The 20,480-nt window shown below is 37.3% G+C and overlaps 5 protein-coding genes across 5 annotated transcripts; 4 read left to right on the plus strand and 1 right to left on the minus strand.

The window, feature by feature from the left end:
- The first annotated feature begins 249 nt into the window (after nt 1–249).
- On the plus strand, nt 250–2,437 carry LOC17890692 (mini-ribonuclease 3). The gene is made up of 7 exons (XM_006298352.2): nt 250–476; nt 670–800; nt 1,066–1,155; nt 1,481–1,533; nt 1,664–1,766; nt 1,901–2,045; nt 2,149–2,437. Exons 1-7 carry the CDS (start codon nt 281–283, stop codon nt 2,169–2,171), a joined length of 741 nt encoding a protein of 246 aa, XP_006298414.1. The 5' UTR covers nt 250–280; the 3' UTR covers nt 2,172–2,437.
- A 5,116-nt stretch (nt 2,438–7,553) lies between these two features.
- Nucleotides 7,554–12,960, plus strand: LOC17891532 (beta-galactosidase 1). Its single transcript, XM_006300033.2, has 19 exons — nt 7,554–7,997; nt 8,178–8,273; nt 8,390–8,502; nt 8,613–8,679; nt 8,820–8,912; nt 9,018–9,161; nt 9,491–9,579; nt 9,661–9,766; nt 9,869–9,956; nt 10,047–10,165; nt 10,251–10,415; nt 10,518–10,696; nt 10,805–10,914; nt 11,013–11,122; nt 11,232–11,342; nt 11,436–11,546; nt 11,638–11,843; nt 11,939–12,275; nt 12,352–12,960. The coding sequence occupies exons 1-19, from the start codon at nt 7,812–7,814 to the stop codon at nt 12,460–12,462; spliced, it is 2,541 nt and encodes an 846-aa protein (XP_006300095.1). The 5' UTR covers nt 7,554–7,811; the 3' UTR covers nt 12,463–12,960.
- A 19-nt stretch (nt 12,961–12,979) lies between these two features.
- Nucleotides 12,980–15,008, plus strand: LOC17893346 (putative pentatricopeptide repeat-containing protein At3g13770, mitochondrial). Its single transcript, XM_006299857.2, has one exon. The coding sequence runs from the start codon at nt 13,003–13,005 to the stop codon at nt 14,905–14,907; it is 1,905 nt and encodes a 634-aa protein (XP_006299919.1). The 5' UTR covers nt 12,980–13,002; the 3' UTR covers nt 14,908–15,008.
- Nucleotides 14,948–18,248, minus strand: LOC17891159 (transmembrane 9 superfamily member 7). The gene is made up of 7 exons (XM_006297123.2): nt 18,035–18,248; nt 17,196–17,360; nt 16,986–17,095; nt 16,783–16,891; nt 16,586–16,698; nt 16,346–16,496; nt 14,948–16,253 (listed from the first exon to the last, which is right to left on the minus strand). Exons 1-7 carry the CDS (start codon nt 18,152–18,154, stop codon nt 15,096–15,098), a joined length of 1,926 nt encoding a protein of 641 aa, XP_006297185.1. The 5' UTR covers nt 18,155–18,248; the 3' UTR covers nt 14,948–15,095.
- Nucleotides 18,241–20,305, plus strand: LOC17892642 (uncharacterized protein DDB_G0283697). The gene is made up of 3 exons (XM_006298136.2): nt 18,241–18,250; nt 18,959–19,402; nt 19,621–20,305. Exons 1-3 carry the CDS (start codon nt 18,241–18,243, stop codon nt 20,118–20,120), a joined length of 954 nt encoding a protein of 317 aa, XP_006298198.2. The 3' UTR covers nt 20,121–20,305.
- The last annotated feature ends 175 nt before the right edge of the window (nt 20,306–20,480 follow it).

Genomic DNA, 20,480 nt, shown 5'->3' on the forward strand with positions numbered 1-20,480 from the left:
AAAACACTGAGAAAACTATTCAACATAATCATCAAAGATAGACGCTACTCAATTTAAAAGGCCAAAACCTATCAGTAAAAGCCCAAATATGGCCCATTAATCGCGGACCGTTTGACATTCAGGGTTTAACGAAAATGGGGAGAAGAGGGAGGCCTCTTAAATCTCAATGCTAACAGACGAATAATAATATGCCACGTCATAAATGAACCGTCACCGCCCTTATCGTTGCCGCGGTCAAAACATATAGACAGACCTTTCGTACCCAAAGAGCTTCACAAAAATGGTGATTTTATCGGCGAGCACCACCGTGAGAGCTGCCTTGGATACACAACCTAGGCTCCCATACAACCCTAATGCGCCGCGAAAAGTGAAGAAGAACCCTAACAGTAATTCTTTCTTACCGCCGGCGTTACCTGCACCGTCTCCGGCAACCAGCATCTCCGTCGCCGATTTGCTCAAGCGTCCCCCTAGTAAAGGTAGACACTTTAACTCGGAACTGAATCAATTGCGATGTTTGGCTCATTAATCTCTGTAGTATAAGTTTGATAAAACCAAACTTTCTAATCAAAAGCTCTATTAGTAATGGATTGTACAAGGCTTGTCAAAATTTCCAATTCCTGGCTGTATTAGTTTTAGTGATGGTTTGCTAAATATTGTTTCTTTATGTAGAGTTACCTGTTGATGTTGATGATACTTATATGGGGTATGAGACATGGTCTCCAAGTCCACCAAAGTTGGAGAAACCAAGATCCGTCTTCAATGCTGCTTCATTAGCGTTTGTAGGCGATTCCATTTATGAGGTTTGTTGTTTTTCATTACACTGTGAGCTTGTGTTTCGTGCTTTTTAGGGAAGGTTTGCTCTTAATCTTGGATCAGTTGTGATAGATTTCCCTTGATTGAAATTAGCAAGTTTAATTCCAGAATGAAAATCTTGTAAGCTCTGCTGGGAACACTAGTTTTGTTTGCTTGAAAAATGTCAAATGCAGATCATGTTATTGTTAAATACTTCTTCTCCAAATCTTACTATCTCAAAACTTCATTCATTAGTTTCTTTTATTTTTGCAGCTATATGCTCGGAGGCATTTTCTGTTCCCTTCCCTAAGTATCGAAGATTATAACGATCGTGTTAGAGCAGTGGTGCGCTGTGAAGCACAGGTTCATTTTCTTTTAACCTCCTTTCTATCAAATCAGTAATGACTGTAATGTATATGTACTGGAATTTTATCTCCAGTCTTGAAGAAGCAGTGTGTTAGTGCTTGTTCTGGTTCATGATTTTATTGACTAGCTTTATATCTTTTGTCTCGTTACACTGTTAGTATCAGAATTCATTACTTCTGTATGATGGTATCGGCAATTTAGCATAACCATCTTAGTTTTTATCTGCTCGTCGTCTTACAAATTCCAAACATATACGTGTTGTCATCTTTTTCGTGCTTAAAACAATATAATGTTAACTGCTAACTTTTCTCATATTGTTCAGTATGCATTGCTGAAGAAGCTTGTTGATGATGATTTCCTAACAAAGGAAGAGAGGTCAGTACACAAAACCCCACTATTATAGCGTCTATCCTTTCTCTGCTGCCACTACAATAAGATCCCGAGATTGAACTGAGTTGCATGACTTCACTTCTCATTGGATTTAAAGGATTTATATTTGCTCCAGGGATGTGCTCAGATGGGGAAAGAATGTAGGTTCTTCTAGAACACGCACAAGAAGGCGTGCAGGTAATGCGGTGTATAACAAGGCATCATCACTGGAGACACTTGTAAGTAACCCCAATATCTAAACTTACACTACGTTCTTCTTTCTGCTTCTAACTCTGGTTGAAGGTAAATAAATCTCCTTGTTGTCCACATGATCTGCCTCATACTAAACCCGCTTTATCTGTTCAATTTACAGATTGGCTATCTATATCTGACAAATGGGAAAAGATTAGATAAAATCATGCAGAAGCTAGGATTCTCAAGCGATTCATCAACTGAGATCATAATTGAAGAGGCGAAGCCTAAACCAACAGAATCAATCTTGCCAAACTTTATACTCAGTGAGTTAAAATCTACCTCCTCCATAAACTTCATCACTTGTTGGTTTTCTCACAGGAAGCAATACTAGTCATAACAATCTCATCCTTCTTGGTTAATTTGTAGACGAGCAAGTGGTGTCACAGTAGTTGTAGCAAAGGTCGTAACTCTCTCAGATCATGGAAAAGCTGAAGAATCAAAGTTTCCTTTAGTAGGCCGGTTTAGCTATTACAGTGCTCGCTCCAAAGAGGACAGTGTTTTGTATATGTAGTAGTACATACGTATGTATGAAGATGTAACTTCTACTAGTTGGGAATCAAAATGCCCGCCCATTTTTGTCTTCTGTCCCAACTATGACAGTGTACTAAAACCATATATATGATATTTAAACAACAAAACAAAAAATTAGCGACTAGCATTTGAGTATATGATTAGTAAGAAAACTTGTAATCATATAGCTTACATGTAAAATTCAGAATCATAACTCATAAGCAAGTTGGAGCCACTACAACTCGACTACTCGAGTATTACATTATTGCAGAGTAATAAACTAATTGTAAACATGACGTTCGTGATTTGATCTAATCCAGCTCGGCAACATCCTTATCCAAAGAATAAAAAACAACTCTATAAAATTTTAAATAGAGTATACTAGATTCGTTTGTTCATTAGTGACATTTCTTTACAAGTAGGCCCATTTGGGACATTCGGGCCCAGAATCGTCCACCGAAAAATTGTTACTATTGCAATAGATTACAATGGACCGACCACCATATCAATCAATGTGAGTCATCCTCTAATAATTTTTATTTCATAAAATATCACACAATATTTTCCACCTTTCCTTCTACTATGAAAGGTCGGTTTTTGTTTAATAATACCAAAATTAGACACCACGATCAAAATATTTTGAAATTGTAGACCAGTTCATATTTTGTGTTTTTGGGTAAGATTATTTAAGCAAAGACATCTGTCAAAAAAACCATCAAACACAAACAAATATCATTCTGAAAGCTGTAGATTAGAATACTCTATTTCATATATTGTGTTTTTGGGTAAGATTGCTAAAGCAAAGACATTTGTCAAAAAAAAAAAAAATACCTTCAAACACAAACAAAATATCATTTTCGAAGAATTATGGCAAAATAATTGAGTATTTCTTTCATTTTTTGTGATCGAATGTCTTAGAAGGCCTAAGCCGCTAGCTAAAAGATAAAAGAACGATACTGATGTGAATGGTTTTAAATCGAATATGTGGCGGTCTCATCGATAATTCATATCTTGAAAAAAAAAATTCCAAAGATATAGTTTTGTAGCTCTTTTACTCTTTTAGCCACCCATTTGTATTGTAACGTCAATACGGTTTTGTCCTATAAACAAACATATGCACATTATCCAGTAGACGATCATATGGGTCCGTTGACAAGGTTGACGTGTCATCAATATCGTGCCACACTTATTGCGGACTGACTCTAGCACTTCTCGCTTACATGTCATCCTAATCCCTCGTTCGTTCATCTCCATTGCGATACGATATCATTCATATAAGCCTAAATTCAATTCGGATGAGACTAAATTAAAGAATTGTTTCTGCCACGTATATAAAAGTATGCTCGTTCTTTCTTTGTATCCTTGTGTTTTTTTTTTTCGGATAAATATTTTGTATCCTTAATTTTCTTGTGATGGACAAAAAAAACTAGTTATATATATTAGAAAATGAGGATGTCATCAAAATATGATATGTCGAGAAAGTGAAGAAGAAACGAGACCTTCCATATATAAAGATAAGATAAGGCAATCGCTGAAAAGGAAAGCTAGAGCTAGCCAAAACGATATTGTAGAGATATTAATTAAGCCGTCGAAATATATGTAATGTACCCCATCAAAAATACTTAGGACCCTCTCCGTTCTTATATATGGATAAGTTTTATTTAATAATGTATGTGTTAATTTATTGTTGAGATATCTTTTTTAGATTCTTTTCTATTGTGAAAAGGTATCTTGATGTGACGCTTAAATTTCGATTATATTTGAAATGATCATATGGATAATCGAAAGTAAGTACTGCAAATTTGAGTGGTAGTACTGTGCAATAGCGGAAAAGGTTAATTTACGTTTTCGTATATGTATCACAAAATGTTAAGAGTTCGATACTTTTTTTCCAGTCTCATCTAGTGTACTGAATATGCTTCAACATGCATGCATGCCCTGTCCCTCGAGCAAAAATTTATACTTAAATATGTCATCATCCATGAAAATAATAATATCTTTGCAAGTGGCATCCTATGATCAGTTTCATAATGCAGACAGAACACACTTGTGTGATTCAACTGGACTAACATATGAAGATAATACTTTATTAGATTTGTTTAGACTGGAATTCCATTGTTATTGACTCATTAGTGGCAAATAATTTCATTCACGTTCTAATGATCATGACCACACGTGGTTTCTATATAGATGATACGTTGACTTGTGGAATGTAAAAACTAAAAAGAAATGGAAGATACTACCCAAGCTAAGTCATGGATCCTTATTAGTGACGTTATGAAATTAATTAGTCTTATTTTAGTTTACGTACGTACGTACTCAAGTATATATCTTCTGTTGTTGTGTGTTAAGGATTGAAATTCTATTTGGATCGGACAAAAGGTAATAGGTCCATGATTTTTCTAATGAAGCTAGCTAGGTATATCATCATGAATGATTTAAAACCAGCATTTGCGTCTTCTAACTAATTTATGTTCGGATCATATCAGTCCACGGATCAGACGTGCTGTGTTGAAATTAGGATGAGCTGGCCCAAAAAGAAAAGCAGGTTTGCAGGTGTGTAATAAATTCTTTAAAACGTTGTGAAATTAGTATAATCAACTCGCGGAATTAACATAAAAAGACTAGGAATACTACGGCAAATTTGTATGGTTGACTTTAGAAATAAAGATTGATTGAGAGCACTCAGCAGCTCTGGATCTAAATCTACTACTAACAGAGAAGTACAGAAACATGGACCTTCGCGTTAGCTTCTATCTATCTTACTGGAGCTAATATTACTTTAGCCATAATTTAATCTGATGATTAGCAGACAAAATTCAATTTTCTCTCTTAACTAAAAACAAAAAAGTTATTAGGGACGTGATCATATGATAATATAGACTAAAATACATCATGAGCCCGTACAAGATATTTTCTTAAACGGCCGTAAGATCCGGAACAAAGAATGAGAAGTCAAACTGTGTCTGAAGATAGCAGTAAACTAAACTTTTATGTTTTGGTAACGCGCCGCGCGTGCATGATAATTACGTGAGTGGGAAAGGAATAAACAACAAAAAGGGAGAAGAAGAAGAGAAAAGCACAAACTCGGAACGCGTAAACTGTTGTTGTTGTTGCTGTCGTCGCAGTTAACGGGTTTGGTTTTGTGATTCATAACTCTACATTTTCTCTAATATTTTTTTTGTTTTGTTACTCGTTTCATTTTCACTTTTAATTTCTCTCACGCAGTTCAAAGCATATTATAAGTAACCAAGAAAAACATAATTAAATTTAAACATGAAGAAAAAGGAAAAGAAGTATACCAGCTGTGTCATAAGATCTAAGAGCATTATACGGATCTAAATTACCATGCAGATCGATGCAGGTATCTATATATAGATTGAATCTATAACTTTAAAAATTAAGTACCTGACCGAATCTTTAAATTTCAATAAGAGCTATGTCTTTCATCTAGTTGGTGGTGGTAGATGGTAGATGGTAGATGGTCGATGTGAATATAGAATTTTTTAAAACATTAGGGTTCTTTCTTGATGTGGCTATTATTGGCTATATATCTCTTTGACATATATATGATACGTGCACGGTGCATCTTTTATTTTGCTTGACTACTACGTACTTGTGCATAACTCGAATATTTGTTTCTTCATTAACCTGACGACGACAAAGCATGGTTTCTTATTTGATGTAATCGATTGCGTTTTAACTTTAATGATGCTTTCCAAACACGATATAGCCCTTTTTCGACACCTTATCTCTTCGATTAGAACAATTATTGTGTATGTTTGCGTGTTTTGATGAGTGGTATATATTAGGCATTATACTACTAGTACTTAATTGATTATTATCAACTAATATAAATTTATAGTTCCACTTCCCCCTTTCATAAATCATAAATTCATAAATATGATGAATACGACATATCAACGAAATTTATGAAATTATGTAGACACAACCAGCTATACATATAGTTAGACAGAGTTAGTAACGTCGAATCTCTCGATAACTCCGAGATGGTCACACAGCTACTGATAATTAATAGTACTTGAACAAACCATAATCATAAAATCGTCTTAATCATGGAAATTGCCATGGGTAATAATTAAACTGTTCAAAGTTCTATCACGATATATACTTGAATAAAAAATTCCATCAACACAAAAGACGAAGTTTATGGGATATAAAGTCTTAAATGCGTTAGAGTTGTAGGTAGAGAGAAATCGAAGACAATTTAATTTTTCAAAAGTTTGCCTGTGTTCAGTGGTTGAGACAACGATTGCTTTTATCTATAACTAACACAGCTGTTTCATATCTTACACTTTGCAAAATCCTTTCGTCAACAAAAAAAAAAGGAAAAAAAAACAACATTTTGCTAAACCCATAAAATCTCAGTTAATACTTAACAAAGGCAACAATTGTAAAGGTTAATTCTGATCTCAAGCCGACAAAGAAAGAGTTAAACAATCTTTTACATTTGTAGTAAAGAAAAAAAAAACACTGCAATTTTTTGTCTTGTAAAGAATGGTCATTAGAATTTGTGGTGGCTAAACTTAACCCGTGACACTTTGTACGTATTTGGGCCATTCTTACTACTAGTACAACGTGCTGAGGAGAAGCGCGTGAAAATAATACACGTAGCATTAAACAAAGAGACAATATTTGGGATTATGGAGATTTTAGCCAAACCCAAAAAGTAAAAAAAAATCTGATCGTTAGAACTAAATCATTAATACTAGTCGATTTCCATGTTTATTTGCCATAATCTTGAAAACTCAAAACCATATCCCTCGATTAGAAAACCTGAAAGAAGAATACCAATTTGCCATTAGTATTTGTTTCAAGTGTTTTTAACAACAAAAACTCCAACTTAAAATGAACTAAAACCCGTTTATATTAATCACTGCTTTGTATTTTGTTAGAATTTGGAAACCTAGTAGTAGTCTAGAAAGATAGCTAAATTTCATTACAGGGTAAACTTCTTTATTTTTTCGTTTCTTTCTTTCTCCTACTATGCTCTTGTCTAAATTGCTTATAATAGAAGTACATTACTATAAAACTCTTATGGGACATTCAAATCACAAATTACCTTTTTCTACATAATACAAATCATACTTTATATTATATGAACAAATGAGAAGAAAAAAAAAGAAGGCTCAGACAGTGTGGGACCCAAAAAGGTCACTCAAGGTAGGTCCCATGAGATACCCTCCTCCATTGTTGAGTGCTTAAAAGCAGCTCCAAAGCACATTCATTTTGGCATCCGAACAAAATTAAAACTCCATTTTTTCTTCTTTTTTTTTTCACACTCAAGAATATATAATTTCCCTCCTCACAGATCTTTTCTCACTTTACCCTCATACTTTTTTTTTATTGTTTCTCAAGGAAATATTTAAGCTTTAAGCTAAGAAAGCTTCAATCTTTCTCTTCCACCACACCTTCCTTTATCCTCTGAGCTCAATCAACTTAAGGAAGAATATATCATAAAGTGGCATATAACCCAAAGTGAAGTTAAATTATTAGGTATGGGTTTGAAACCTAATGCCATGAAGAATGTGGCTATGGTGGCTGTTTCTGCTCTGTTTCTTCTAGGGTTTCTAGTTTGTTCTGTTTCTGGGTCTGTCTCCTATGATAGCAGAGCCATTACCATCAATGGCAAAAGAAGAATCCTTATCTCTGGATCTATTCACTATCCCAGGAGTACTCCTGAGGTTTGTTTTCCTTTTCTTTTTTTTCCTTCTTTAAATATGTATCCTTTTTCGAGTTGCAATGTAGTTTGAGTTATTCCAAAGTTTGAAGCTTTTGATTTCCCCATTGTTTTTACCTATTAGAGCAGTTTTAGAATCTAGAGTTTTGTTTCTTATCTAGCTATGGATGTGTGTTTTGTGTAGATGTGGCCAGATCTAATTCGGAAAGCAAAGGAAGGAGGCTTAGATGTGATTCAGACTTATGTCTTCTGGAATGGCCATGAGCCATCTCCTGGAAAAGTAAGTTTTTTTCGATTTGTCACACCAATTAGATGTTTGCTTTTTTCTTTGTGTGTGTGAACAAAGTACTGATTTCATTGGATTCCACTTTTATGTTATTTTGGCTTCATCTGCAGTATTATTTCGAGGGCAACTACGATTTGGTTAAGTTTGTCAAGTTGGTCAAACAGTCTGGTCTCTATCTTCATCTAAGGATTGGTCCTTATGTCTGCGCTGAATGGAACTTCGGGTAATTATAGCTAATTTCGTGTACCTTAATCCTTTAAATAGAAAGTTTAAAAAGTTATTTTTTTTCCCAAAAATACTAATATGGTTGTTTGTTTCTGTGTAATCTCTCAGTGGATTTCCTGTTTGGCTTAAGTACATCCCAGGGATTAGCTTCAGAACAGATAACGGTCCGTTCAAGGTTAGACATGTTTTTAAAGACTAATCTTACTTCATTTTGAAGTTAGTAAACTTTACACTTGTTCATTGACCATTGTTTGACTCCTGAGATGATAACTTAACTAAAAAGCTATGATTGTTTTTTTTTTCTTCCATTTGAAGGCTCAAATGCAAAGATTCACCACAAAGATTGTTAACATGATGAAAGCTGAGAGGCTTTTTGAATCTCAAGGCGGTCCTATAATCCTCTCTCAGGTAACAACCCCTCTAGTGAATTGTGTGTGTTTTTGACTATCCTACGATAGAGTGACAGTGAGACTCAGTAGACTTGTCTGTGTCAAATGGAATGTTATGTGACAGATTGAAAATGAATATGGACCAATGGAGTATGAGCTTGGTGCACCGGGACGCTCTTACACCAACTGGGCAGCTAAGATGGCGGTGGGGCTAGGCACTGGTGTCCCTTGGGTCATGTGCAAACAAGACGACGCTCCTGACCCCATTGTGAGTTCTTTTGTCTAGTCTTTGGGACATCTTTTCTTCATTAGCTGTATTCTCTTGTCTCTCTTCATTCTCTCTGTTGTAATCAATTTATTAAAATATTAGCATTCATTTAAACCGCACATGTGTTGGTGTTACTTCTTCTCATGATCTTTTTTGTTTGATTATTTTACTTGCTTCTGTCTCTAATAATAATATTCAATCATATTAGAAATTCTTTGTTGTCTTGTGTTGTGCTGAGGTCAAAGACAAGCCATGTGGATCATTCATTTGTCAGTTTCTTTCTTTGAATATCTGTTAACTTGTTGAATCTACGGTTTCGTCTCTGCTAGATCAATGCTTGCAATGGCTTCTACTGCGACTACTTCTCCCCAAACAAGGCTTACAAGCCCAAAATGTGGACTGAAGCCTGGACTGGATGGTAAGCAGAAACTCAAAGTGAATCTCTGCTTCTGTTATTGTTTCTCGGTGATCTCAGTCTGTTTTCTCGATGTCGCAATAGGTTTACAAAGTTTGGAGGCCCAGTTCCTTACCGCCCAGCTGAAGATATGGCCTTTTCTGTTGCAAGGTTTATTCAAAAGGGTGGATCTTTCATCAACTACTATATGGTAAAGCTAAATTGTGGTCTTTCTTTTTTACCATGTTCAGAAATTATATAAATGGGCGACTTTGAGCTTGTCTAATTCGCATACACGGTTTTTTGTGTTCAGTATCATGGTGGAACAAATTTTGGTCGTACTGCCGGTGGTCCATTCATTGCAACCAGCTATGACTATGATGCTCCTCTCGACGAATATGGTAAGCTTGCTAAAACTCAACTTTTTAATTTCCTAAAAGATAAAGATTGTTTGTCTTCTTTATAATTTATCATCAATTGTTTCCAAACAGGACTTGAAAGGCAGCCTAAGTGGGGGCACTTGAAAGATTTGCATAGAGCGATAAAGCTATGTGAACCAGCATTAGTATCAGGAGAGCCCACAAGAATGCCCCTCGGAAACTATCAAGAGGTCTCAACTCAAATCCTTCATTTTGTGTTATTAATATCTTTGCTGTGGTCAACTTGATTAATTTTGTACATTTGTGAAAGTGCAGGCTCATGTGTACAAGTCAAAATCTGGAGCTTGTTCTGCATTCTTAGCAAATTATAATCCAAGATCTTACGCCAAAGTTTCTTTCGGGAACAATCACTACAATCTACCGCCGTGGTCTATCAGTATTCTCCCAGACTGCAAAAATACAGTATACAACACAGCCAGGGTAAAAATAATATATATGAGCAAAAGATGAAATTTATCTGTTCTTCTTGGTTTTTCCCTGAGTACTGACAAAGACTATACTGGTTTTGGGATTTGGCTGTAGGTTGGTGCTCAAACTTCTAGGATGAAAATGGTTCGGGTTCCTGTTCATGGTGGTTTATCTTGGCAAGCATACAACGAAGACCCATCAACTTACATTGATGAGTCGTTCACAATGGTCGGATTAGTGGAGCAGATCAACACTACACGTGACACTTCGGATTACCTGTGGTACATGACAGAGTAAGCACCCATAGAACTTGTAGATATATCTCTATTAAATGGATGTGGAAGAATTCTCTGAATGTATTTTGATTTCTTCACTAATTGACTCGTTCTTTTGATTTACAGTGTTAAAATTGATAACAATGAAGGATTTTTGAGGAATGGAGATTTGCCGACTCTTACTGTTCTCTCAGCTGGCCATGCTATGCATGTGTTTATCAATGGCCATTTATCTGGTAATTGCTTTGTTTACCAGATTTAAGTATTGCTAAGAACAGTTTGTTGTCAACACTTGTTCACCTCATTTTGACATATATTTGTTGTCTCTATCCAGGATCTGCGTATGGTAGTTTAGACTCTCCTAAGCTAACTTTTCGGAAAGGTGTGAATCTAAGAGCTGGTTTCAACAAAATTGCAATACTAAGCATTGCTGTCGGTCTCCCGGTTAGTCATCAATTTCCATAGCATCAATACTCTTGCCTCGATATTTTAGCCAAACACTTAGTCCGACCTAGAGATGTTCTTAAGCTATGTGTTTGTTTATACAATGCAGAATGTGGGTCCACATTTTGAGACATGGAATGCTGGAGTTTTGGGTCCAGTTTCATTGAACGGTCTCAATGGGGGACGGAGAGATCTATCATGGCAGAAATGGACTTACAAGGTACAGAGAGAAAGATCACAACCCATTTGGTCTTCATCAATATATGATTGTGGCATTCTACTGATTATCCAGTTTTATACTTCACTTTTTCAGGTTGGTCTCAAAGGAGAGAGTTTGAGTCTTCATTCACTAAGTGGGAGCTCATCGGTTGAGTGGGCAGAAGGTGCATTTGTTGCACAGAAGCAACCACTTACTTGGTACAAGGTAGGCTTCTGTATATTCAAAAACTGAAATGCAGTTTATCTTGGTAAAACAATTTTTTCCATGTTTGACATGTCTCTATGGCTTGTTTCAGACAACTTTCTCTGCTCCAGCTGGAGATTCACCGTTGGCTGTAGACATGGGAAGTATGGGAAAAGGTCAAATATGGATAAATGGGCAGAGCTTGGGACGTCACTGGCCTGCATATAAAGCAGTTGGTTCTTGCAGCGAGTGTTCTTATGCTGGAACATTCAAAGAAGACAAGTGCTTAAGAAACTGTGGAGAGGCTTCTCAAAGATGGTAAAAAGCCTGCTACAATCCCATCTTTATCTCCCTGAAGATGCGAGATTAGTGAAGTTTTTTGGGTATCTGACTTGTATTATGCTTGTTTGTAGGTATCATGTCCCACGATCGTGGCTAAAACCCAGTGGCAATCTATTGGTTGTCTTTGAGGAATGGGGAGGAGACCCAAACGGAATCTCGTTGGTCAGAAGGGAAGTGGACACAGTTTGTGCAGATATCTATGAGTGGCAGTCAACACTGGTGAATTACCAGTTGCATGCTTCTGGAAAAGTTAATAAACCATTGCATCCCAAAGTGCATTTACAATGTGGGCCTGGACAAAAGATCACCACCGTGAAGTTTGCTAGCTTTGGCACACCTGAAGGGACTTGTGGTAGTTACCGTCAAGGAAGCTGTCACGCCCATCACTCATATGATGCTTTCAACAGAGTAAGTTTAGAGAAAAGCATGGATTTTCTTTCTTTCTTTTGATTTGAGCTCTAAATGTTTATCCTTTCTCTTGCAGCTCTGTGTTGGGCAGAATTGGTGTTCTGTAACAGTAGCACCAGCAATGTTTGGTGGAGATCCGTGTCCAAACGTGATGAAGAAACTTGCGGTGGAAGCCGTTTGTGCTTAAATGAAAGCAGACGCAGCAGCAATCACAAAGACGGTAGAACGTTACTTGTGCATTTTTACAGGTTCATGATCGTATTAGTATGTCCTATCAATATTGAAGACAAAAAGTTCGTATTTTTCAAGCTTTTATTAATGCGGTGGAAGTTGTACAAAGGGACACAACACACCGTTCAACAATTTGCAGAGTTGTGATTTATATGTAAATAAGCTTCGGATGGGGTTGTAACTGTAACCAAGAAAGAAGAAGAAGAAGAAGAAGCAGCACATCGAGACTGGAGAATCTAAGTCCATGTGTAGTTTCTTTGGTAGGAGCAAAACTGGAGTTAGATTTATTCTCTGGCTTTTGCTTTGAACATGTATGTTGTTGCTGTTGTTGTCTGTCTTTCATACTCTGTTAGATGAGACATTCTCTGCAATTATCTCATTGCTGTAATGTATTCTATATTATTTGTACGTCTTTAAGGAACGTTATTGGAACTTAGTAAACGACTGTTAATTTCTCCTCTTCCACTGAGAGAATTGTTGGATTCATCAAACACTAATGCAAAACCGAGTTCGTCAAGTGTTCAACTTGATGATATTATTTCGTCGATCTTTCTCATCGTCTTCCAGTTCTGCTCTTCAACCCTTACTTCCAATCTCTCAACTATGCACCAACGGTCGTCTTCACGAAGCTTTACTGGAGATGGTAATGTTAGGCCCCGAGACGGGATTCCATGGTTACGATGCGTTGTTGAATGCGTGTTTGGACAAAAGGGCTCTTAGACAAGGTCAGAGAGTTCATGCCCACATGATTAAAACCTGTTATCTTCCCGCTACGTACCTCCGAACTCGTCTTCTCATCTTCTATGGTAAGTGTGATCGCTTGGAGGATGCCCGGAAAGTGCTTGACGAAATGCCTGAGAAGAATGTTGTTTCCTGGACTGCTATGATCTCGCGTTATTCTCAGACTGGGCATTCTTCTGAGGCTCTCTCTGTTTTTGCAGAGATGATGAGATCAGATGGGAAACCAAATGAGTTCACTTTCGCTACTGCTCTTACCTCTTGTACACGTGCTTCTGGATTAGCACTTGGTAAGCAAATTCATGGACTCCTAGTTAAGTGGAGTTACGATTCTCACATTTTTGTTGGGAGCTCCCTCCTTGACATGTATGCCAAAGCTGGTCAAATTGTAGAAGCTCGTGAGATTTTTGATTGCTTGCCTGAGAGAGATGTTGTCTCATGTACTGCTATAATTGCTGGATATGCCCAATTAGGTCTTGATGAAGAGGCATTAGAGACGTTCCAGAGACTGCTGAGTGAAGGAATGACTCCGAATTATGTTACCTACGCGAGTCTTTTAACAGCATTATCTGGACTTGCTTTGATAGATCATGGCAAGCAAGCTCATTGCCATGTCTTGAGACGTGAACTTCCGTTCTACGCGGTCCTTCAGAATTCCCTTATTGATATGTACTCAAAATGTGGGAATCTCTCTTATGCTCGAAGGCTTTTTGATAACATGCTTGAGAGGACATCAGTTTCATGGAACGCGATGCTTGTGGGATATAGTAAACATGGTTTAGGAGGAGAAGTTCTTGAGCTTTTCAGATTGATGAGAGACGAAAAGAGAGTAAAGCCTGATGCAGTTACCCTTTTGGCTGTTTTGTCTGGTTGCAGTCATGGGAGAATGGAAGACACAGGGCTTAGCATATTTGAAGGCATGATAGCAGGAGATTACGGGATTAAGCCTGACACTGAGCATTATGGTTGCATCGTTGATATGCTTGGCCGTTCTGGTAGGATTGATGAGGCATTTGAATTCATCAAAAGAATGCCATCTGAACCTACTGCTGGTGTCTTGGGTTCTCTTTTAGGAGCTTGTAGGGTTCACTTATCTGTAGATATTGGCGAATCTGTAGGTCGTAAGCTCATTGAGATTGAACCAGAAAATGCGGGGAACTATGTCATTCTCTCTAACCTGTATGCTTCTGCAGGTAGATGGGAAGATGTAAACAATGTAAGAGCTTTAATGATGCAGAAAACTGTTACGAAAGAACCAGGAAGAAGCTGGATTCAGCACGAGCAAACCTTGCATTACTTCCACGCAAATGATCGTACTCATCCAAGAAGGGAAGAAGTGGTAGCTAAAATGAAAGAAATATCGATAAAAATGAAGCAAGCTGGTTATGTTCCTGATCTTAGCTGTGTGCTATATGATGTGGATGAAGAGCAGAAGGAGAAGATGTTACTTGGTCACAGTGAGAAACTGGCCTTGACTTTTGGGTTGATTGCTATTGGTGAAGGAATTCCAATTCGAGTGTTCAAGAATCTTCGTATATGCGTTGATTGTCACAACTTTGCCAAGATCTTCTCAAAGGTTTTTGAACGAGAAGTGTCCTTGAGGGATAAAAACCGGTTCCATCAATTTGACCGAGGAATATGTTCATGTGGAGATTACTGGTGAACATCGCATAAGGCATGTAATATTTGATTAAGCCAACATCTGTGGAAATGTAGGTGTTGAAGAAAAACGGTACAAATTAAAGTTGATTTGATATTCTTTTACTTTGTTACAGCTACGAACCGTACAATCACCCAAACATACAAAACCTGAAAGACTCAAAAGTTGGCATCTTTTTATCAGTTGGGTTTCTAGTCAATCTTCACCGAAGAGTAGATCTTTCTCACAAACCAGAAGCAAGCATAGAAACCGATTGTGCCAGTTAGGACGAAGAATGCGTAAGAGATGATGATCATGTACCCGAAGTAGAGCATTCCCGAGACTAGCTTGGTGATCTCCAGCTTTGTGAAGAAGTAGAAAATTGAATAGAGGAAAAGGTAGAAAGCGGATGAGCCTGCAGTTAAATAAGCTCTCCACCACCAGTTGTAATCCTCGCTACAAAGTTGGAAGTAGCAGAGCACCACTGTGATCTCTGCACAAGTGACGATCAAGATCAAGAACACTATGAAGAGGAACCCGAAGATGTAGTAGAACTGGTTCAGCCATATTGATGTCAGGATAAAGAAGAGCTCGATGAAGACTGCTCCAAACGGGAGGATGCCTCCAATTAGTATGGAGAACACTGGTTTCATGTACCATGGTTGCTCTGGTACTTGCCTCGGGATCTTGTTTGTTTTGACTGGAGCTTCAATTGCTGGCTTTTTGTAACCCAGATAGCTACCAACGAAGACTAGTGGGACTGAGATGCCAAACCAGAGGCAGAAGAGAGCAAACATAGTACCAAATGGTATGGCTCCAGATGACTGCTCTCCCCAGATGAGGGCATTCAGAACAAAGAAGATAGCAGAAAGGATACCAGGAAACATGAATGCAGTCTTCAACGTCATTCTCTTCCACTTGTTTCCTTTGAACATTTTGTGAAGGCGAGACGAGGAGTAACCAGCGAATATGCCCATGAAAACCCACAAGAGAACCATAGCAGTCATAAGCCCTCCTCTGTTGGATGGAGATAGGAAGCCCAGCAACGCAAACATCATTGTAACAAGTGACATTCCGAATATCTGAACACCAGTACCAACATAAACACACAATAATCCAGAGTTCACTGGTGGCCTGAAGACATCTCCATGTACAAGCTTCCATCCAGTCTCTTCCTGAGCCTCATCTTGGGTCTCAAGCTGATTGTAGTTTGAGATATCCTTGTATAGAGTTCTCATCATGATCATGGCTACCATTCCAGAGAGGAAAAGAACGATCATAAGTGAATTGATGATGGAAAACCAGTGGATTTGATCATCGTTCATGAGAAGGTATGTGTCCCATCGAGAAGCCCATTTGATTTCACTCTCCTGGAGAATTAAAGTCCGGAAAATGTAAAGCAATGTAAAATGTAAAGCAATGTAAAATGTAAAGCAAAAGAAGTCTATGGCTAAACCTTTACCTTAAATGAGACATCATATGTAAACACTATTTCTTTTCCTTGCTCAACTTCTTGAGGGACAGTGTTGCTTTGGATAAGATTCTTTGTATCTTTATTACATGTTGTTAACTGAGGATTTTTTTCGTCCCACTCCTTGTATTCATGCAAGATACTATCAAAAAGAGAAGCCGTTAGCTTATACCAATCGGGATAGGGAAGCATAACCCAAGTAGTGAAGATAACCAGTAGGCAACTAACTACCTGTTCGGAGTAACCTCAAATCCAACAATTCTAGCAGAATCAGACTCTTGATCTCTGTGGTACATAACCCGGAAGCTCAAGTGATTATGTATAAAGTATTTCTCCTCTTTGCTCTGCAAAAGCCACGCAACTATTGGTTGGTATGAGAAAAAAGTATAAAGAATGCAAGACTGAAACACTAGATTTCAGAGACATACCCCTTCATAACTCCCTTTGAAGCCAACACGAAACCCGTGTTCATAAGTCGTTGACTGACTTCCATCTCTCCTTTGTCGAAGTACAGCTACTGGAAGATTGTCAAGAATCCTGTACAGCAATTTGGGTTAAGGTTTGTGGGATAATTAAAAGACATCTCGGAGGCAGAGATGTGAAGAACAATAAAGTTATATTAACTACTTACATATTGGCCCGGTATTCATCATCAATCTTTTCCTTGAAATTTTTTGTGGACTCGGCGTCAAGCTTAACACGGCAACCTACTTTGCAGGGCTGATCTTCCAGCATTTGAAACTGAAAAAATTGTTTCAGTAAAGTCATAATGAAGAGGTTAAGGTATGTAAGAAAAGCAGTCTAACAAAATCTATAGGGAAAAGAATAGGGTATTGCTTACAGTATAAACCGAATTCTCAATGCGGTCTCCTCTAAGAACCTCCCCCAAATTCTCAGCATTGTTCAAGATCTTAGGAGGCTTACAGTAATTCAAATAGTAGTAGTCATAAGGAAGTTGAGTCTTCGTGGACGACAATTTGTTCACTTTAACATAAAGAGGATCACCCTATTCCATGCCAGACAAAACAACAAATCAAGAGCTGGATAGCCAAGTAACTAGTAAAGCAAAAAGAAGATTTGAAAACACAAATTTCATTCAAGTGCAGATCTATGGATTTAGATATGAATGTAATTCAAAATGAAATCACGGATTAGCTAACTATATACCCATGTTCATACATTATCACATCGAATTAAGTAAATAAACCCTTTAAAGTTTGAAATGCATAATGAATAAAAATATCTTTTTATTGAATCAGCACATAAAATCGAAATGGTTCAAGGATCTGTAAATCTCACAGATAGAAAAGACCATCAGAAACACAAATGAAGGATCTTCAATTAAAACACAGAGATCTCTATATCACATATTGACACTTCAAATACTCAACGACACGACGGTGCCACTTTATTCCGTATATTACAGAGCAGAACAAAAAAAAATCAACTTAAGTTTCGTTTTGTCGAAAAATTTCATCAACCCACTCAAATAGTAGCTAGCTACTACCAACATAAACGGTGACCAATTTAAAAAAAAAAAACAAAAAAAAGACACAAAATTTCAGCCAGATGTAAATGAAACCATATACCAAAAGAGAATATAACTCAGACCCATAAATCCTAGATCAAGTTTCTCATCCAATACACAAGATCGGGAAAGAAAAAAAATTAAAGAGTTACCTTCTGAAAATCGCGAGGAGCGACACCAGGGAGATAGAAGGCACGAGATAAGGAAAAAGAGAGGAAAGCTAGAAAGAGAGTGGTGCAGAATCGAAAGCTAGTTCCTTTCGTCTTCTTCATCTTTTTGTCTAATGTCCTCAGAGGTCTTCTTCCGATTGAAGTTGCCGGAGCTAAATAGAAAGAATTGTGTTTTTTATTTAACAAAGATGACGAAAGGTTGATTACCAGATACGACGTCGTTTCAAGGTGGTTTGATAGCTTACAAATAAGAAAGTGTAGAAGAAATAAGATATTTCAAAAGTAAATGCTTTTTCTTTTGTCAATAGTAAGACTTAAAAGAGCATTAATAATAGATTTGAGATCATTTCCTGACTTGTATGACATTTGTTAAATTGTTTTTTTTTTTTTTTGGTAGTAACATTTGTTAAATTGTTATGTTGGGAATATATATATAATTCTCTGCATATTGAGAATTTAAGAATGCAATCTCTTATGCAGGAATGCAGGATCATCCAGTTTCAGACAAGAATTTTGGTTTTGTACTAAACCATTAAACTCAAAATTAAATGTTAATACATTAAGAAGCTTCATGTCTAAGCAAAGAGATATTGGTTGAGTCGCCTAAGTTTGGGTAAGTACAATATAGCTTTAGTCTCAAGAAATCACTTAAAGCATATTAGTATTTTGTCATGATTCATGAATCAAATCATTAAGTAAAGTTAGTTGATGATTATGATAAACGAAAGTAATAAACAGAAATTTTCATATTAATTGTTTTTTTTCAACATCACGTAGAGAGATGCATTTGTAAAGACTAAAAATTATGTTGAATTGAAAGGGTCTATGATATTTTTCTAAAACAAATAAAACGATGCGTTTTAATGCCCGCCGGCAAATGAAAGAAGCAAAGAGAAAAATAAGAAGTGTATGTGAAAGTCAAAGAAACCACCATGGAAATCGAAGGTGAAGACGGCGCGAAGCTCTTCCTGAAGGCCGGAGTAAAGTCTGTGTTCGGAAGAGGAGCGGGATTCAACACCGGAGACCTAACAGTGTCACGCCGCCACGTCTCGTTCGAGTTAAAACCCGCCGCCGCCGGAACCGAACGGTCCGAATCCGATAGGGTTTACTTCGAGGTTCTCGGGAGGAATCCAGTCTGGGTTAAGACGGGTGAACTCGGCGAAAAGATTCGAACTTTCCGGAAATCTGAGACGGGAGAGATCGCCGGCGGCGATCGATTTTGTGTATCGGGTCATAACCCAATTTGGTTCACTTTGGAGAATTGCGATGAAGTTATGGAAGAGAGAAGAACATTGGATAGTGAAAGCGAATTTGGTATTATAGAAATCTCAGATATCGACCCTGTTAAAGGTAATCAATTTTGCACTTTACATCACCCAAATTCGTTTGATTTGTTTGGTTATCTCTAAAGAAATCGAACAAGGCTATGGTTGAAAAATTCAAAGTTTGGGGAACACCTTGTGGATTCTGTTTTGATTTATATTGTTTGTCTGTATATTTATAATAACACACTTTAGTGTCTGCACATTTCGTTAGAATGAGTCTCAATGTGTTGTGTGGTGTTGCAGAGTTTGGATTTCTTGTGATTGGGAAAGAGTTTGATCAGTACCCAAAGAGTAGGATGCGTGACATAAAGCAATGGGAATGGTTTTTAGAAGATTCCACGAATGGAAGAAATAGCGATGATGATGATGGAGATAAGAAGAGAAGGAAAGGATTAGGCAAAAAGAGAAGTAGAAAGAAAGGGAATGAGGACGATGATTGGAGTGTTGAAAGTGATGAAGATAAAGAGTTGATGGTGAAATCCAAAAGAGTTATGGTGACTCCTGCTTACTCGACCAGATCCAAGAAGAAGACGAAGAACGATACAAACGCAAGTAGTAGTGGTACTCAAACGAAACAGCGTGGAGGTGTAGATTTCGAAGATGACGATGATGAAACATTGGGAGGCTTCATTGTTAGTGATGAAGAAGATAAGTTAGAAGAAAATGACGAATCAAATGTAGAAGAAGAAGAAGAAGAAGAAGAAGAAGAAGAAGGTCTTGATGAAGATGAAGACGAAGAGTAATATTCAGCTGCAATCTCCAAAATACTTGACTACTTGACTAAAACCTGAAATGCAAGCTTAAGCTAATCTTCTTGTTTTCTAGAACTACACAATCTTTTGTTCAATCTTATGATGTGTGTGTTGTGCGTGTATGTAAGAAGTGAGATTTTTGATATTATGGTAAATTGTTGTTTGCTTACTTTAAACGTTGCCTTTTGCTTTTGCTGTTATTTGGCAGTTCATGGTACCCCACTCAGGCAGGTATCAGGGATCCACGTTCTTCATCTCGTACGTGTGAGTTCTTCTAATCATACGTGTGAATGAGTTTTACAAATTAAAAAAGAAAGAAAAAAAGCCGCGAAGTCTTCTCCTCCTTCCTTT

Source organism: Capsella rubella, unplaced genomic scaffold (genome assembly GCF_000375325.1).
Source record: "Capsella rubella cultivar Monte Gargano unplaced genomic scaffold, Caprub1_0 scaffold_3, whole genome shotgun sequence".
NCBI classification, from domain to species: Eukaryota; Viridiplantae; Streptophyta; class Magnoliopsida; order Brassicales; family Brassicaceae; genus Capsella; species Capsella rubella.

Bases quoted from the DNA above. Each gene is read 5' to 3' on its own strand.
- LOC17890692 (XM_006298352.2), top strand. From the start codon at position 281: ATGGTGATTTTATCGGCGAGCACCACCGTGAGAGCTGCCTTGGATACA. The intron at 477-669 runs GTAGACACTTTA...TTCTTTATGTAG, and splicing joins CAAGCGTCCCCCTAGTAAAG to AGTTACCTGTTGATGTTGAT. The intron at 1,767-1,900 runs GTAAGTAACCCC...TTCAATTTACAG, and splicing joins CATCATCACTGGAGACACTT to ATTGGCTATCTATATCTGAC.
- LOC17891532 (XM_006300033.2), top strand. From the start codon at position 7,812: ATGGGTTTGAAACCTAATGCCATGAAGAATGTGGCTATGGTGGCTGTT. The intron at 8,503-8,612 runs GTAATTATAGCT...GTAATCTCTCAG, and splicing joins TGCGCTGAATGGAACTTCGG to TGGATTTCCTGTTTGGCTTA. The intron at 11,547-11,637 runs GTAGGCTTCTGT...GGCTTGTTTCAG, and splicing joins AACCACTTACTTGGTACAAG to ACAACTTTCTCTGCTCCAGC.
- LOC17893346 (XM_006299857.2), top strand. From the start codon at position 13,003: ATGCAAAACCGAGTTCGTCAAGTGTTCAACTTGATGATATTATTTCGT.
- LOC17891159 (XM_006297123.2), bottom strand. From the start codon at position 18,154: ATGAAGAAGACGAAAGGAACTAGCTTTCGATTCTGCACCACTCTCTTT. The intron at 16,699-16,782 runs GTATGTCTCTGA...TGGCTTTTGCAG, and splicing joins TCAAAGGGAGTTATGAAGGG to AGCAAAGAGGAGAAATACTT. The intron at 16,254-16,345 runs GTAAAGGTTTAG...TTAATTCTCCAG, and splicing joins CATATGATGTCTCATTTAAG to GAGAGTGAAATCAAATGGGC.
- LOC17892642 (XM_006298136.2), top strand. The intron at 19,403-19,620 runs GTAATCAATTTT...GTGGTGTTGCAG, and splicing joins AGATATCGACCCTGTTAAAG to AGTTTGGATTTCTTGTGATT.